This window comes from Leptidea sinapis, chromosome 39 (assembly GCF_905404315.1).
Source record: "Leptidea sinapis chromosome 39, ilLepSina1.1, whole genome shotgun sequence".
Lineage (NCBI taxonomy): Eukaryota > Metazoa > Arthropoda > Insecta > Lepidoptera > Pieridae > Leptidea > Leptidea sinapis.
This window is the reverse complement of record NC_066303.1, coordinates 9,594,832-9,614,157: the sequence shown is the minus strand read 5'-3', so window position 1 is coordinate 9,614,157 and position 19,326 is coordinate 9,594,832. Positions and strand designations below refer to the sequence as shown.

Below are 19,326 nucleotides of genomic sequence, written 5' to 3'. Positions count from 1 at the left end.
AAGGCTCATTCGTATACTTTGTTAGATAATCCCGTTAATAGCACACCCTGGTTTTGTAAGTTTAAAAATAACGCTCACAGAAAGTTCTATACTACAATAACACGAATGCGTATTGGTCACTATCGATTGAATTTTCATCTTCATCGCAAAAAAATTGTCTCCTCTCCTTTTTGTGACCATTGTAATAAGCAACAAGATCAGTCTCTGGATCACATCTTTTTTGATTGTTCGTCCTTTGGCATACAGCGCCTTGTGCTGATGGATGAGCTACTGGAAATATATGGTGCACCCAATATAATCCCGCTCTCAGTAATAGATCTATTAAAGGACACATCAACTTATATGTCCTTGTATAAATTTGTATGTAGTACTGTAAATACATTGTAATTTGTAGATACATACGTTGTAAATTTGTTTATAATTATGTAAATACGTTATAAATCGTACATATACAACTAGTAATAGCATAGCGCAATTCGCGAACTGAACAGATAATGTAAATAGGTAGGTATTATTCTAAAAAGTTATGCAAATTACACTGGATTTGACTTTAAGAAAAGGGGAAAATTATTAGGGACTATATTACTGGATTTGGACTTACTAAAAGGAAAATATGGAAAATATTCTTTAGAGAATTATACATTAACGGAAATGGTAAAATAACTGATGACTTTAAGACTGGATTGGATTTGATGAAAGAAACTACTATAAATATTCGCTATCGAATATACATAATTGGAAAAGGAAAATGGAAATAATGTAAGATGAAATGAGAAAACTGGATTGGACTTTTTGTAAAACAAAATAGTGAAAATAATAAATACCAAAGAAATGAAAATACTAACGACAAGGCAGTAAGGCCCCTGGCTATAGCCTGTTCGAAAGAACGAATTAATATATTTAAAAAAAAAAAAAATTGAGTGTTGTCAAAGAGGATCGATGTAAATATAAAATAAATACTAAATAGTGAAAATACTGTTACTGTGTACAATTGTAAACATTACATTCATTATTATTTTTCGACAGATACAAGAAAATAAATCTTAACCAGGCAGTCCTATTGTCGTTACGGTTAAAAATTTCGTTTTATTACTAGGCTCGTTTTAAAATCTCAACGATGGCTAACAGGGAACGTCGAGCCAACGCCGGTAATCGCATGGCTAAACTTCTCAATGAGGAAGAAGAAGATGATTTTTATAAGACTACCTATGGCGGCTTCCAAGAGACAGAGGAAGACAACGATTATATGTGAGTAGTTAAATCGAATAAGATTTCCCTAATACAAAAAGCAGTTTTGCCCGAAAGCAGTTCAACAAAACAATACTGGCAATTAATAATTATGATATCAAGTATTATCGATTGGTTTGGATAATTTATCATATTAATAATCTTATAACAAGTGTCTTACTCAAGTACAATTTTCCTGAAAAATAGTAGGTTATAAATTATACAGTCCTTTCCTTTGCTGGTCTATTTACGGCACTAAGCCTGTTTATTGTGCCATTTTGTGTGTCAGTTCGTCTTACTTCAACTTCGGCTATCATTTTCAATTGCTGTAAGTGTACATGTATCCATTATTCACCTACACAGCATACTCATGCACTTGCTGTAGTTATTGTCCTCTGCATAAAGGCTGTTTGATGATGCATCTACGTCTTTTTTATTTTGATACTGTATTTTACCACCTATTGTTTCATACTAGTAAAAAGCATACAAGCTTTTTTTGTGGTATGACATCAACCTATTTGTTAAATTGAATTTAACCAAGGATGAGGCCCTAATATTTTACTTAAGTTGCTATTGCTAGCATGGTGTGGAATAATTAAGGTTGGAGTTCTGGTAATTTCCTCTTGTTGCTTAATAGGATAAGTTATTTGCTTACTTACAGTTTTATTAAGGTACATAATCAATTACTTCATTAAACATATAAGTGTTTTTTCATTTTTTTTTCAGAGAAGAAAAAGAGGCAGATGATGTTGTAGATTCTGATTTTGATATAGATGAGAATGATGAGCTTGTTTCTGATCATGAAGATGAGAATAAAGAAAAGAAAAAAGTCAGCACAACAGCATATAAAGTAAGTAAAGTTTCAGAATTAAATTGAGGTTTGATAACTTTGTTAATCATCACCAAATTAAGTATTTGTATAGAAAATTGGATATCGAAATTGAAGCAAAGCTAATTGAGAAGAATGAGCATAAGAGATTCATTGAGTGGGATGTGTTATGCTCATGAAAGACCCTGGTAGCAATCACTCCATTCCCAAGGTGTCAAGTATGTCTTTATTAGTGTGCCAATTGTGTTACAATTTTCTAGGGAAAGCTATACATGAGTAAAATTTGATAAAAATTCTGAGGATATTGCATTACTCTGTCTAGTGTTATTAATTATTAGATAGTACAGCTATTTGTAGGCAATGATATTAAAAGAGCATATTTGATTTTCTTGCTAAATCTTCTCAATATAATTTTATAATGTTTGCCGCTAACTGATCTTGGCAAGAAAGAACTATTGAGTGTCACTCACCGCTGAGACTGGTTGCTGTCCGAGTTAAATTAGATTTGCCATCGCCATTGTCAACCCTTAGTGTGGCATAAGTGCTATCTGATAAGGGTGATAGTGGGATAACAAGTATATTGCAGTGCTTATGGGTGCTAAAATTCAATGGTGTTAAAACCAACACTATAATTTTTTCAACTTATTACTAATTTATAATAGAACTATGAAATAAAATAGTGATGATTAAATTAACATGTTTCATTCCTTAACTTAAAACAACACACATTCAGTAAAACTCTATTATCTATACTTTTTTTAATGTACTCACCATAGCACTTGGCTCAGTCATAGGTATAAATTTCAATTAGATCTTTGAGTTACACAAATGTTCAATAACTATATTGTGATAATTAGCAGGTGGTCATCTGGTTATCATGTCATTCTTTCACAAAAAAATGTTTAATTAACAATACTTTGCTTTTTATATTCAATAGGATCCAAACCAGAAACGTAAATCAGCTGGAGTAAAAAAGAAAGTCGTGAAAAAGCCAAGGGAACCTAAACCAAAAGACACTAAAGATGTACAAATTAATGAAAAAGATTTTGATCCATCCACAGGTTAGTTAGTTTTAGTGCTCAGATTTGAAAATTCTATGATGTGGTTTTAATTGTATTGTTGTATGACTTGATTTTCATTATAACATTGTTCTTCTAGTTTTTATATGTCACTTAATTTCTAGAGAGGAAGTCCATACGACAAAGTACAGCTGTGAAGTCTGCTGAGACACTTAAAAGGATCAAAATTAGGTCAGAGTTACAAAAAAAGAAACCTAAAAGGGTTGAAGAAAAAGTACTCACACAACAAGAGCGTTTGGAAGAGGCATTGACTACAGAAAAAGAGAATCTCAAGAGTTTGGGTATGGATAAACTTATTAGAATAAAATTAGCAATTGTTAGCTGACAAATTTTGCTGTACTAAAAATACAGGTGAAATTTTGCGGGTTTGATACTCGCCACAAAGTTTCCCATTTTTTTTTCTTAAACTACCTACAACTGTTAGATACTTTTGAGCATTATTTTTTTTAACTTTCATCCTTATTTCAACCCTTTACAGGTTGAAATTTCAAAAACACTAGAACATATATTTATTTATTTCTTATCAAGTACCTAAATGCAAAGTTTCATGGTGGCATCTTTGATAATGACAAACTTCCGTACAAACTTCCACCCACTATTTCATCCCCTCCAAACCTCTTGTTCAAGGTAGCTTTCAAAGTTCTAGTCTTTCTCTGTACTAAATTTCATCAAAATTGTTTGTTGTTTAGGCATGATAGCATAACAAACAAACTAACATTCACATTTATAATATTAGCATGAATGAGCAGCACACAGATATTGGTTATAGTCAACTAGATATATAAGATGGTTAAGACTCTATGACCAAGTAATTTCACTATCTGCTGCTCCCTTAAAAATCAAAATGCTATCACTTCTTGGTGGCAGAAAAATGCTTCAGGATGGTTTGGGATGATGGTTAGAGTTTATAAAGTGTGCATAGGTACACTGTCTCCGGTTTGTGAATCACCTCTTTACATTAAAAATAAATGCTAATGAACATGATAAAGTATCTTCATTAATTTAAGGGCATGACTTATTAATTAATACCTACAAGATTGCCACATAATTTTGAATTATTGCCAGACATAAAGTATATACCTAATTTTCCAACCAATTGAAAATGTTTATAGGAAAAGATATATCAAATGTGAAAATTGAGCTACAGTACTAAGACAAGAAACAAAAGAATATATATACTTGTTCCTTCATTTAAACACAAATTTCCTATTTTCAGAAAGATTTGAACAGAGTGAGCAAGAAAGAAAAAAAATTAGGCCGATAAAAAAAACAATCACTGGACCAATCATCAGGTATACAAGATCTTATGTACCTATGTGTAGGGATTTTTGATAAAAATATATTGATCGTATACGGTATATAATATATATCATATACCAGTGGGAGGCTCGGTTGCAGGCTAGATTATGGGTACTACAACGGCTACTATTTTTGCTGTGAAGCAGTAATGTGTAAGCATTACTGTGATTCGGTCAGAAGGGCGCCGTAGCTAGTGAAATTACTGGGTAAATGAGACTTGACAACTTATGTCTCATGGTGACGAGCGCAGTTGTAGTGCTGCGCAGAATTTTTGGGCTTTTCAATAATCCTGAGCGACTCGACATTGTAATGGGCAGGGCGTATCACTTACCATCAGCTGAATGTCCTCTTCGTCTCGTCGATTATTTTTAATTCAAAAAAATACTGAACTACTAGTTATACTGATATTATAACCACAAAAGGTTAGTCAGATTTTAATGGGGTTAAATTGAAAAGGTTATCTTTGAAATAACCAATGAATACCTAATAAAAGGTGAATGCAATAAAACCACATTAGGAACATAGTTTTTATATAAATTACAGCTACATGTTGTGTATCACCTAACCAGTAAAGAATTATTCAATAATTCATGATAGCTTTGTGTTGTAACCAAAGTACTTTACAATTAGCAACCTTAAAGTGTTTGTGCATGTGACTGTTACTTCTATCACAAGTACTTAACATTTTGGACTTTCCAGTACCAAATAATGGCGAGCAAAATGTTGACAACTTGGGTACTGTCTGCTTTCCTGTAGCACGAAGCAATAACAGCAGCTATCGTAGTCCAACTGACGCCATTACTTAGTATGATTGATAGGGAGTGGGATAATAATCGCTTTCTATCGGAATTTGTTTATATTTTTTATCTCTTCTTGTTGGCCCTAGTATATTTTATAGTACTTACACTATTGTTTTCAGATTTCAATCATTTGCAGTACCCGTGTCTGTAGAGACAGATCAAAAGCAAACAGCTGATCTGAACTTAAGTAATGATTTAAATAGAGAAGAGGGTAAGAATAAATTATAAATTTCAGTCCTTTTCTGTTTCCTAATAACTAATGTTGTTTTAAAATATAAATCAATAATATCACCAAAAATACATTTTACATAATAAATTCACCATGTTTGGAAAAGATAAGCTTAAATTAGATGTATAAATAATTGTAGCACAAAATATTATTGATTATACAATATACTTATTGTATAAATTGTATTTTTCTTAGAAAGAGAGCAAAAGAAGAAAACTTGGAATGTTTCCTGTGCCGTTTTTCTTTCTCAGTGCCCCAATTGTATCCGAAGTAGTGAAAGTGCTTTTATTTAAGTAAAAAAGTATTCCAATGGAATGAATTTTGGGAAAATAATTCCTATGCTTTCAAATATATTTCCACTAATCAGAGATACTAATTAAAGTTGTCTACTCAAGCATATAAGGAGAATCACTGACCTCTATATACAACTGGACTGGCGGCTGTCAAAGTGCATTTGTGACTGTTTGATATTTGCCATTTTGGTGCTGTTGGTCATGTAGCGAGAGTCTGCGATACTAAAACTAGTAATAATAATAATATTTACACACTTTTTACACAAATTATCTTGCCCCAAGTTAAGCATATATAGCCTGTGTTATGGGTTACAAGATAATAATATATTTAATACAATATACTTACTTAAACATACATAAATTCAAATAAACATACATAAATTCATATAAACATACATAAATACATTTAAACATCCATGACTCGGAAACAAACATCCATATTCATCATATAAATGCTTGCACCTACCGGGATTCGAACCCGGGACCTCTAGCTCAGTAGGTAGGATAGCTAACCACTCGGCTATACAGGTCGATTAAAACTAGTGACGACAACTTCAGCAAACATCGATAGATAGTGGGAAACTATTTAAAAAAAATGTGTAATTTATTATGTTCATTCTTGAAGTACCTATAAATAACACAAAAAACGAATAAAATTAATTGAAAATTCAAAAATACTTCAGAGTTATGTATGTTCCTTCGCAGCTATTTGTGTTATACGTAAAAATAAGTTCTCTGGACGCTCGCGAGTGTCGCTTCAAAAAATTGCCGTTAAACATACGGAACAGACTATCCAGTGGTATTTATACAGGTCAGTGACCAACTAACCAATTGTGTATAAATTAAAAATGTATTTTTTTACCAGAAATTAGTCTGAGTGATGCAAACACAGCTAGTGAACCAACACCAGATGCAAGCAATGAAGAAAGTGATAAACCAGAGCATACTAAAATAGATATTGATGTTGTTGGACCCGATGAAGAAATTAATGTGGAAGATGTGAAAGTGTTAGTATGGCAATCTCTCACATTTTTATGTATCATGTATGAAGTTAAATCAAATCATAAAATATTTTTTTTCGTACGAAAATTACATTACATTTATCATATTTTATTTTATTTATTTAGCGGTGTTTCCGGGACAATACGACATGGGTACCTTCAAAAAAAGCGCGTACACCTTGTGATTCCTCTGGTGTTGCAAGAGAATGTGGGCGGCGGTGATCACTTAACACCAGGTGACCCGTACGCTCGTTTGTCCTCCTATTCCATAAAAAAAATATACTACAGCTAATTCGGAAGACACATTTCTTTGGAGAAGAACGAGCAAGAAACTTAGGTTGCTCTTTTCAAAACAGATTATTACAAGTTCTTATTTAACTAAAATTACATTTATCAATCTGAGACAGACATGGATTTTGTATGTAAAATTTATAGGGGATTTAGTAGTTTTAAAGCATTAACGGTGTTCAGAATTGTTATAATATATATGGGTTAGTATATTTAATAGTCGTCCCTTTGAGAATAAACCTAATCATATTAATGATACAAAAAAACCTAAAATTATTGGTTGTTCAGAAATTTATTACGTAGCATGATAAATAATAAATTTTCTACCTTGACACAAAATATCAAATTTATTTTTCTTCTACCTAGACCATGTACAAAGTACTCTTCACATATTTTGTCCTTGTAAATTTAAATCCAAAATCAAATATTTTAATTAATGATAAGATTTCGAAACTACTTTTTAAAATTTAGAATTGACCACCCATTTAGTATTAAAATGTCTCTGAACTAAGAAGAATGAGCAATATATTATGTGGACAAATCACCATGGTAATATTTTTTTTTGAACTTCCTGATATGAAAATTGAAAATTTTCAAAAAACGGGAAGTTATTTGTTTGATTCCGTTTTGCAAAAACCGAATTGAGGGTGTCACTATGTCTGTATGCATGTGTGTGTGTGTGTGTAAGGATGTAAACATCCTATATTAACTGGGTTTGACCGGTTGGCGCTGTTTGAAAGGGCTTGGCCAAACTTAGATTTTGATACTATTTGGACCGTTTCGGACCGGTATATTTTAAGAAATGTCTTTTTTCGGCTTTACAGATCAGCTCCCAAAACTAGTCAGCTTTTAAAGTAAAAAAAACCCACGTCGATCGCCGCCATGTCGGTCAATATTGGTTGATTCGTCAGAGAGATATCGTGAACGAAAGAAAACCGATAAAAGTGTTTTTTCGGAATTACTACGAAGTTCTTAGTTCGGTTAATTCATTCAAAAGTTATTGCGGTTTGAAAATTTGTATAGAGAATGCATATATTTTGGGACCCACTGAAAGAAGTGGCGTACATCATAGAAATTTATTAGTCATAGAAACTTACTTAAACTTTAACGTTGGACGTTAATTAATACTGATTAAATGAAGTTGCAAATATCGTATTTTGTTTGTATTACAGGAAACCGGAACAGAAACCGAAACCAAAGTCAAATGTGACGTACTATGAGAGAACGCTTCTGTCATTTGAAAATGACATAAAGGACAAGGCATTCAACATGTGCTTCCCCAAATCCAAACCGAGGAAGCGAAGAGAAATGTTGTGTGCAGTTACTAAGTAAGCTTTTAGTGATTCCTATTTCAATACTGTGATGTTTTTGTAGGTTCCGATAGGCAAGTTTCCTAATAATACACGTATGCACCCCATAAAGTTAGACAGCGCTCATAATTTATCAGCACTAGAACTATACTATGTAGGTGCAGTTTTACCAGATCGTTTGGGGCAATATTGCCACCTCACCAATGTTCCTACTAACTTGTGATCTTATTAAAGATATAATAATAATAATAATAGCCTGTACTATGGGCACAAGACAACGATATATTTAATATAATATACTTACTTTAACATACATAAATACAAATAAACATCCATGACTTGGAAACAAACATTCATATTCATCATAAAAATGATTGCAACTACCGGGATTCGAACCCGTGACCTCTAGCTCCAGTAGGCAAGGTCACTAACCAAGCTCAGGGTGATATAGGATTTGCAGGCGCAGCATTGGGAAACTCTTTAGTCGTCTCTCACCCCAAGGAATCCCAGGGGCGCGGGTTCGTGTTCCTCATCGTTCCTCAGTTTTGGTTAGAAATTTAATTTATATTATTAATCCCAGAAGTGAGATAATATGACTTAAAATAACAAATTAATTACATTTTGTTTTTATTCACAGATTACCAGCTCGCTACATAGACCCGGTAACAAAACTACCATACAGGAGTGTAGACGCATTCCGAATCATCCGTGAGGCGTACTACCAGCAGCTGGAGGCTCGAGGTGACCGTTCCGACCCGGAGGTGGCTGCTTGGCTCAAGTGGAGGCGAGCAGATACTGCCTCCTCGTATGTGCAGATACACATGAAGTGATTGTGGACTTTGTCTGATAGGAAATAAGGCTGAGATTTGTAAGACAACCAGTGTACATATATGTATATGTAGGTTATTCAGTATGAATATATAAAGTCCTCGTAAACTTTATAAGCAACAAGCAGGTGCGACTTGACCGAGTAGTTTTCGTTTGCATGACAATGTGACCAGTAAATCAGATTTCGTAATAATAGAATTAATTGACTATTTCTGATTTATTATTATTATTATTATGAATACATTTTATTTCGTCAAAATGCTGGATGATTTTGCTTATTTTGTCCAAATTGTTTTTATAGACTTTAGGGCCAAATATTGACAAAATAACCCCCTAACCTCCACCACGTACATTTTCGAAATGCAGAAAATAACAAGTCAATAATCTAATGTGTGGTTGAAAGTTGTATTTGTCCTATAGGAAATAAGGCTGAGTTTTGTATGACATCCAGTGTACATTTATGTATATATAGTCTATTCAGTCTTCTTCTCATTATTTTAGTACTGAGTAATAATAAAAGTTAATTTTACGTGTTTTGTTTTAATATTTTCCAATATATATATTATCTATATATCATTTTGATTTACGGTTGTAAATTGTAATAGTTTCCCTTTATGTATATAATTCATCGTCATAATTATTAAAAAAAAACCTACTCAAGGTTGTCAGTGTTGACATCCCTCATATAATTCACAAGTTTATTATTTTCTAGTAGTGCAATAAAATGGCTTTTATTATTAATAAATTGTGTGCTCCATTCCAACCAGACAAACACTATTATTTGACTAAATACTCAATAGTTATACAGGATGTAATAATTAAGTGTGACCAGTCGATTATTCCGGAACTATTACAGATATAAAAATAAATTAACTCATATCGAAAGTACGTTACCAGTGAAATGACACCAATAACTTTTTAAAAACCAAACGAGAAGTATCCAATATTGTGATAATAAACACTCCCGTATATTTCGTATGAGATTAGTAGAAAGGTCATTATTGTATCGCACAACAAGGACGTCGCTCTAATTTTTTTTTAAAGTTATTGATTTGGGGTGAATGGGAATATTTGCCTGTTCATACTAAATAGTTACACCTGTATACTCTACGTTAAGATCCAGCTTCGTGTATTATTATACTCTTTGTTGCATTAAGTGTAGAGTTTTCCTTCACGTGCGTGATTTGGTCAGCAAGCACGGTATACTGTAATATATTTTATATTACTGCATATACACAGTATGTTAATAAATTACTCTATAATATTTTCTTTATAAATAGAATACTCTGTTTCATAAATTTAAAAATTTATTAACTCTACTATTTCTGTAATAATAGAAGCCTTAGTCCTTGAGCTGTCTGCCCGTGAAACTTTCATCAAAATGGGTTCATCCTCTTGGGAGGTTGTAAACAGACAGACAATTTTTTTTCATATAAAAAAACATACTCCGAAGTCATCCTTATATGTATGTATTACATTGTGTATACATTAAAATTTTCGGGATGGCATAGTCTTTCAGAATCTATACTTGTTATTCAAATGAAAGACATATTACGTGACTCATTCATACTTTACCAGTGGGAGGCTCCTTTGCACAGGATGCCGGCTAGATTATGGGTACCACAACGGCGCCTATTTCTGCCGTGAAGCATTATTGTGTAAGCATTACTGTGTTTTGGTCTGAAGGGCGCCGTAGCTAGTGAAATTACTGGGCAAATGAGGCTTAACATCTTATGTCTCAAGGTGACGAGCGCAATTGTAGTGCTGCTCAGTTAAGCTAATTTTTGGGTTTTTTGAGAATCCTGAGCGGCACTGCATTGTAATGGGCATGGCGTATCAATTACCATCAGCTGAACGTCCTGCTCGTCTCGTCCCTTATTATCATTAAAAAAAAACTCAATCATGACAGATGTGACGACCTACGACACCTTACTCGTAGTATTGACTCACCCCTAAGTGCAGCCCTAATTATCTATACGCATATACTAAAATCTTAAGAAAGTTAAAACTATACATTTTTTTAAAGAACACTTTCTGTGTGGTCTACAAACAATAGCGAATGTAAAAACTTACTTTCATTATTTTTGAGCAAAACGCAAAAACAACCGAATTATTATTGTAAGATTTAATTCAAATTTTCATTTATGAATAATATAAGAGATGCAGGCATAGTACATTTCCTGCTTTATAGCGTCGATGCGGACAATGTGTCAGCTACTACAAGCTGAAGGCCTACTCCTAAAATCGATATTCGATATATCGTGGCATTAGTCGTGTCAAATCCTACTCTTAGTTACATCGTATTCAATGTCGAAACGATGATTGAACGAACGAAACAATCGGTATTATCGGTTCTAACCCTACTCTTAGTTGAAAATGTCAGAAACGAATATTCGAATTTGACAAAATAGTCAAACGTCACTTTTACGATAATCTCAACGACACCTCCTAGCTGTCGTTGCTATTATCGTTTCAAGTTGTATAGATATATTTGCCATACAATATAATAATAGTTAATAAATATAATATATTTAAAATAATTATGTGTGATTTACTTTACAACAGGATCTTTTTACTACCGAATAATTTAAGTCATTTTGTTAATCGTGCGTAGAAAGTAATGCAAATAGCCGCCTGAGAAATAGGAAGTGCACGAGAAGGGTTGTTACTTTTTTTTAAATTTAATTATCTGCAAGTTTTGTATTATTTATTCAATTTTAAGTGGTTATATTATATTCATTACATAATTTTTGAATATTTATATTTTGTGTAAATGATATCAAACTAGTGGTGCAGAGTCTGGCATGTTCTAAGGACCATGCCAGACTCTGGCGCTAAGGCGCCTTAACTGTGTTTTGACTTTTGACACTTATCAGCGACATACAGATAATATTTAGTATTTCAAGGTTTGCGCATAATTCATTCACTCTAACATCGTAAAAAAATCAAAATATTAGTCTATGGTTATGATAAACGTTAAGGAATTCGAACATTTGTCAGAGTAGGGTAGTTGCGATATATTCGGAGTATTGTCGTACGTTCCGAATGTATCGTTTTCGATTTTACGAGTAGACCTCCGGGATAAAATTTAAAATCTTGTTGAGACTAGGGATGTACAGTTGTAAATAAGTTAATTGTAATACCTAATATTACTAACTCAACCCTTTAAACTCAATTATCACGTGGTGTCTTTAAGAATGTATTTGTAGTGAGATTAATAATTACTATTAAGTTAATATATTAAGTGTAAGTATTATTTGTGGTTTAAAATTGATACCTTATGAACTTATGATTCAGAAATGTGTATAAATTTGAGGTTTAAAATTTGTATTTTATTAACTATACCTTTTTGGGAAGTAGTATTTTTTCACAGTATTATATAATTTATTTTCTTATCAGAAATAAATAGTAATTTGTCTCCATGAGTAAGTTGTGTGTATACAAAATAAACTCAAAAAAGGCATAATATAATATATATTTCTCTTTTTTAATAAATTACATAAAGTTCAACTTACCAATTATTATTAGATTCATCAGCTGTACAAAGTGTACAAGATCTTAATTGTAACATATAACAGACAACACAACACTGTATAAATTTTAACTATTCGCCATATTTAACAAAAATAAACAAAATAACTCTAGCTTAGTTTATATAATGCTATAAGGTACACACCACAATACTGTCACTATGCATCTTAATTAAATTGACCTAGCAAACAATCAATAGGATAGTATTGAAACATTTACAACAAAATTATGGTTGACTTTTTAAGCAATAGTAAATATTTGTAAATAGTACACATTTTTTCGCCACTATGCCGCCCTATCAGGCGTTTATGACACAAATAAAAAGCTGTACTTATCATTAAAGGCTTTCTGTAAATGAAGTATTAATTCGAAGGTCAGGAACACTATTCCTTCTCGGTTTGGTTTTGAGTAGTTCAGTGTAAGATATTAAACCGGATGCGTTCGCGTCAAGTCTCGATTGATATTTTGATGGATCGGTTGTCGGCAAATATGGGTATTCGCTTAAATAAGTCTGAGCATTTTTCACCTTATATTCTTTAGCGAAATCAGTGAGTTGTGACATTGTCATTTCATAAGAGTTTAGTTTATTGTTAGAATTGATGTTCTCCATGGATTTGAAAGCTTCTAAAACAGCCTTTTTATGAGGAATACCCCGTAAACTGCCTTGTCTACTCAGTCTTCCTTCCATAACATCTTCAAACAAATCATCAACATTAAATTTTTCAGATATTTTCATTAGTTTCTTACTGTCAGGGCCCTCTGCGTGATTTTGCTGCATTTCTTGCCATATCCTTGAAATTTCTGAAGACGGCATTGAGTGCGATTTTAATTTTGCTTTCTTGCCTTTGGCTCTTTTTGAATTACTGGCCTCAGTTCCTTCGAGAGATTCTATTGATGAAGTGTTTACAACAATCTTACATTCTTTTATTTTTCTAACATCTCTTAATTCTTCCAACGACTGAAAATATTGTTTAGCCATTTTAAAGCGATCCTTGTAACCATCTTGATTGATGTCATCTGGTTTCGTTGAAGTAGACCTCATACCTTCACCATTTTCAGATTTCTTTTCGATTATTTCTAATTCAATATCTGACAAACTTGAGTATTTTTTATCTTCTTCATGAACCAGTGCACTATCGACTGAACAGCATCTCGTGGGCAAATTTAGAAGTGACTCATTCATTGTTAAATTGTATTGGCCACTTACAGGCAAACTGTTAGAATTAAAAGAGGTTGTTTGTTGTGATTTGCTCGGAGTTCCTGTAATAAAATATTTCATATTAAAATTTATGTTTATTTATAACGAATTGTTTTAACCTTGTTATCTAAATAAACATTGTTTTTCTTGCTTACCTGGAATTGAACTCGAGCTGTACGTCAATTTACGATTTGTGGTGTTGCGTAAAGGTTTTGTTACTCGAGAAACATCCTCATAAAGCAATATAAAGTTCTTTACATTTATTTTGGGAAGCTCTTCAACCGATTTATATTTGTGGAATTTCTCATCGTCGTTTGTATCAGATGTTCTGCTAAATATATCCAGTTCTGATTTACTAAAAGAGTTGTTATCGTTAGTCTGTTTCAAATTGTAAATGATTGGTTCAGTACATTTATTTAATTTATTTGAATCATCTATCCATTCATTGCCACGCGTTTTTTCTTCCATCTCTGTGTTTGTGTTTTCTTGTAATCTTAAAACTATTTCGTTACTATTTTCTAGCAATATCATAGCATTTTCATTACTCATACTAGACTTTTCAAAACATTCAGATTGTCGACTAAAATCGTTGTTTTTATTGTCAATATTAACTTGAATTTCTGGTTCTGTGCCGCAGTTCTCTAAATCTTCTTTATCTTGCTTTTGCCTTCTATCACACACATCCCTTTTAATATTATTTTCTATATAATTTTTTGTTGGGATTTTATTCTGTGTCTTATTATTTTTTGTAGAAGTTAACTCTGTAGAGTTTGAATATTTATGAAAGAGGGAAATTCGACTAGATACTAAGCCGCTTCCGTTATTAAATTGTTGTGGTTCAGAAATGGGTTTGTTGTCGGAGTATGATTTACCTAGGAAGTTTTCTATTTTGCTTATGATATGTTTTCTGGATGTGCCAAAGAACCTTTTAGGGCACGTTTCAAAAGCTTTGAATACTTCCTCTGATAATTCATTTCTTGGTGTGGTATCAGTTTCAATATCTACAATGTCAATATTGACAGGCGTCGAGACAGTTGTTCTATCTGAATGCTTACTATCTTTAATATGATTTTGACAAGATTTATCTTGGTCCTGCATTTCGAAGTGGGTATCCCAGAGAGATGTCCAATTTTCCACTCGTTTCACGGTATTTCCCAAACATGGTTGTTTTTCTATTTTTTCATCTCTTTCATTCTCTAAAGTTAAGAAATTCTTTACCATTTGCTTACCTTTTCTTTTGTTCAATGAATCGTTATACTTTAAATGCTTTGAATAAGAACGCCTTCTTTTTAGCTGAACTTTTGATTCTTCAAGCCTTTTCGCTTCTATTTGACGAATCTTTTCATCCCAGTATTTCTTTTTTTCTAGTACAATATTTGATTGAACTTGATCGCCAAACTGAGTATTTTCTTTTGATTTTCTTATTTCGCTCATTTCGTTTTCTTCCGCATGAAGGTATTGACTTGCTGAAACTGATTCAGTATCAATTATCTGAACCTCAGAAATCGCACCTTCGTTTTGTCTCTTGTGTCTTTTCATATCTGTTTTAACTTCAGATGCGGAATCGACACTGATTTTGTTGTTCTCTGTAATGTAATCCATCTCAGATTTATGTGGGATGGTGTTTACACTAATTGAAGAAGAGGAGTCATCGTTGTTGGAAAAAATATCATCGTATATTTCATTTAGTTCACCAAATGCTTTTGACACTTCTTCAAGTTCCTTTTGGTCAATGGTATCCTTCATGCTGGAAGAAACAATTTTTTCATTCTCTTCGATAATTGGCGTGAATACTTGGCGCTTGAATTCCAATTTGTTACATCTCGATTCGTCAACTGTCGTAAAATCATCGTATTCCTCAATGCTTTCGGAACTGTTATCATCATTTATAAACGAAGATATATTTCTTAAGGAAGTCTCTGACACAGAACGGTTGCTACTATTATTATTGTTGTCTGGGTTACTAGAATTTTCGTCAATGCTGACATAAGCTGAATCCCATAATTCTTTTGGTGACATATCTCTACTACGTTGTAAATTACCCTGGCTCAGAAAATTATACGTATCGGATCCCAAGCTATGAAATGGAGAAACAGCGAGAAAATCCTCTTTATGATCGAAGCTATCTTGTGTTGATAAGAATGAAGATGCGTCTTTCTCTCTAACACAATAAAGATCATGTAAACTCTTAATATTTCTAGATTTTTCAAAGGATAATGATAATATATCTTTTTCTGACTGATTTAAACCTACCAGAGGGGGTAGGGATACAGGTGCTCCAATAATGAAATCAGTTAGTCGTTCCTTCTCTTTGTACGATTCATTTTCCAAAACAGAAATAAAAGGGTTCGTTGCCCGTGTATGTTTTATATTATTTGATTGAGAATCTATATTAATCTTATCAAAGCCATCAAAATGTACATTGCTATTTTTACTAGTTTCATATAATAGTCTTATTTCAGTGGATTCTGAAACAGTCAAAGGATTTCTAAAAGATTGACTTACTTCGTTTTGCGAGTTATTTGTTTCGTATTCATTAGTTATGAATGATCCAAAGGATTTTTCAATTTTATAGCTGGACTCGTAAACATCACGTGTAAAAGGATTATTTGTAGATTGAGTATCTATCGATATAGTGTCATCGTCGTCTGGGATATACACGTTTTCGTTACATTCAGATACATTATCATAATTAATATTTTTTAAGTTATCTGCATGGGATTCCTTCGTTTTCGGGCGTTCGGTAAATAGCGAAACAGAAATGTTTTCTGGTATAATGATTTTATCACGGTTAGTATAATAAAAAGGATTATGGTCATAAATTGTTGAATTAACTACATCAGGGATAGCTTTTGGATTTTCTTTAGTATTTATCATTTCAATGTCCTCATTTTTAATGTCTTTCCTGATTATGTTACAAACTCGATTCATTGTCAAAATTTTGCGGGCAATATCGTAAAATTTCTTAGCCTCTGTCTTATCAGCGTTTGAAATATTTTGTGTAACAAAATCACAGTTTATCTTTATTTTGTCTTCATTTGGCGACGAATCCACAAAAGTAGTATTCGATTCCAATAATTTTTTAGCGTCATCATCGGTAATCCTTTCTAATGATCCATTTTCTTTCAGAAGCATTTTTTCGGTTACAAAGTCTACTATGCGAAGTATTGCTTTTCTATCAGATTTTATATCAACAATGTCAATTTCTTCTCCATCTTCTAAAGAAAAGCTATCTCTTTCCAAGGTTTTAATAATATTTGTCGATGCAGTTACATTGAAAGGTGAGCCAACTATATTTTGTCCTCTACTTGTTATAGTGACTTCATATTTACCTTCAATAGGTACAATGTAGCCAATTCTTACGTGATCGGAATGTCTTTCGGTTTCAATTTCGATATCGTATTTCGTTTTAGGGATATAATATGTTTTTTTCATGTCATTTTTCCCATAGCTTCGTAAATAAGCAGTGCCTTGTGTTATGGGGAGAACATTTTCTGTGTAATTGTTGGATTTTGATTGGAGACCCAACAAAGTTTGTCGAATTAACTGAGCCTTCCCTAAAATTGGAGATACAGTTGCCGTTCCGAAGATATTTTTTGGTCCCTTAATAAATATTTCAACTTCTCCTGGATCAAGTGATTGTTGAGCAGTTGGATATATTTTAAAATATGTTTTATGTTTTATATGGGCTGCTGTGAGACCAGAACCCCGAGCGACATACTCATATGTCAGATTTGCAGCGGCAGTGGTAGTATTAGTTGATACTGGTTTTGGCACGGTTGGTGGTGTTAATTTTGCCATAGCCAATCGTATCTTGTCTAAGTAGTTGGTAAGTTTCCATTCTTGATGTTTACTTAATACATCATTAGACTCTAGTTCTTGTTTTGTAAACATCTGGAAAGTAAAAATATTAGTTATCATCAGTTAGGTACAATAAGTTTCTAGCTGCTAGAGGAAATTTTATCAATAAATAATCCCACATATAAAATTTTAACGTTTCAATAATGTCGATAAGATCAAATCAAAATCAGTTTATTCAAGTAGGTCACGAAAATGACACTTATGAATGTCAAAAGAAATAAAATATTTTTCTTATTGAATCTACCGCTACTTCGTAAAGGGTTGAGCTAATGAGAAGAAGTAGCTAGAAACTCATTGCCACTCTTTTATATCAAGATTTACAGATAATTTCAATTACAATATAATATGTAAAATGATGCAACAAATACATTCAAACGTCAAATAGTCAATGTCTTACACGAGTAAGTCAAAAAACATAAATGTAAATTAATACAAAAGTTATTGAGTACAGTAGCTGCATCATCCACATACACCATAAATCAATAAAGGTATTCTGTGAGCATTTTATGAGCGATTATAAATAAATAAACATGTATATATCCATACATATATATGTATACACAATAACTTTAAAGAATCTGAAACCGAGTCCCCGGCAACAGGATCATCCCGTCACCACAAGCAGCGCCCGTTCACGAGCATGACGCATGAGCCAGCCATCGCCTCCCTCAACCATATTTTAGGGAAGGGGACGACCCGTCCCATGTCGCCGCCACGAAATTTGGCGATCGAAAATGTTATAGGTACCGGGTCAAGTGGAAGCCCTAATACAACTTAAGAAAAACAATACAACAAATGTATATGAAAATCGCAATCATTTTGAGACCACATTAGAAATATTAGATTTATTGTTAATTCTCTCTTCAGTTCTTATGTTAATACAAAAATAAAGTAATTAAATATCATATATGAATTCATGATGATAATATGTATAGAGCTATTATACTTTATGCGTAAACAAGTTTTTGCAACAGAACTATAAATTTATTAAACCTACATATTTAGGATTATCTATATAATGATTAAGTCAACTTTTTCATTCATCTTTGTTTTATTTTAGTGGCAGTAGAATAGTAACAACAAAATGATGATTAATTACGACTTAAGATTCTTGGTTGATACGACCATTCAAAATACGAATACATATTTTTGTATGCTGTAAACACCACTGACAAATCAAATAATAGGGATATTACACCCCATTTTCATTTTGTATTCTTCTTTAATGTACGCAGGCGTAGCGTAAGCGTGCCTATTGCTGCTGGTCTCTATCTGTTGATATGTTATTTTCGAATACTGGATTTGGTCCGGCCGAACCATCGGACGCGTTCCGATAGCAGACTATAGCGCATTAGATGGTATGTCGCATTGTCCATCAAACAAAACTATTAAGCCGGACCAATTGGTGCAAGGCGCCCACGTGCACTGGACCGACCGGTCGCGGTGGTCTGGCCGTACCAAATCCCACCATGTGTTTGGGCTATAACTGAACTTACAATTTACATTTCTCGGACTTGAGAAGTTTCTCGGACTTCACAGTTGAATGGGATTAC

At 32.8% G+C, this 19,326-nt stretch overlaps 2 protein-coding genes across 7 annotated transcripts in view; one reads left to right on the top strand and one right to left on the bottom strand.

The window, feature by feature from the left end:
• Nucleotides 1–916: 916 nt before the first annotated feature.
• LOC126976001 (vacuolar protein sorting-associated protein 72 homolog) lies at nucleotides 917–9,712 on the top strand. Of its 2 annotated transcripts, XM_050824129.1 has the most exons (10): nucleotides 917–941; nucleotides 1,027–1,248; nucleotides 1,954–2,077; nucleotides 2,994–3,117; nucleotides 3,240–3,416; nucleotides 4,352–4,427; nucleotides 5,354–5,445; nucleotides 6,622–6,763; nucleotides 8,218–8,373; nucleotides 8,993–9,712. In XM_050824129.1, exons 2-10 carry the CDS (start codon nucleotides 1,118–1,120, stop codon nucleotides 9,183–9,185), a joined length of 1,215 nt encoding a protein of 404 aa, XP_050680086.1. In that variant the 5' UTR covers nucleotides 917–941; nucleotides 1,027–1,117; the 3' UTR covers nucleotides 9,186–9,712. The 2 variants fall into 2 exon arrangements, with proteins under 2 accessions (XP_050680086.1, XP_050680085.1); XM_050824128.1 differs by lacking the exon at nucleotides 917–941 and having other exon boundaries at nucleotides 948–1,248.
• Nucleotides 9,713–12,640: 2,928 nt separating this feature from the next.
• The window catches only part of LOC126976223 (putative histone-lysine N-methyltransferase 1), a 57,586-nt gene continuing 50,900 nt past the window's right edge, over nucleotides 12,641–19,326 (bottom strand). For all 5 annotated transcript variants that reach the window (XM_050824466.1, XM_050824463.1, XM_050824464.1 and 2 more), the window contains 2 exons: nucleotides 14,068–17,806; nucleotides 12,641–13,974 (listed from right to left, as the gene is read on the bottom strand). In XM_050824466.1, coding sequence (XP_050680423.1) covers nucleotides 13,052–13,974; nucleotides 14,068–17,806 — 4,662 coding nt within the window. In that variant the 3' untranslated portion in view covers nucleotides 12,641–13,051. The remainder of the gene's footprint in view (nucleotides 13,975–14,067; nucleotides 17,807–19,326) is intronic.

Coding starts and splice junctions, on each gene's coding strand:
- LOC126976001 (XM_050824129.1), top strand. CDS start 1,118: ATGGCTAACAGGGAACGTCGAGCCAACGCCGGTAATCGCATGGCTAAA. Junction 4,428..5,353: donor ATCACTGGACCAATCATCAG/GTATACAAGATC, acceptor TATTGTTTTCAG/ATTTCAATCATTTGCAGTAC. Junction 6,764..8,217: donor AATGTGGAAGATGTGAAAGT/GTTAGTATGGCA, acceptor TTTGTATTACAG/GAAACCGGAACAGAAACCGA.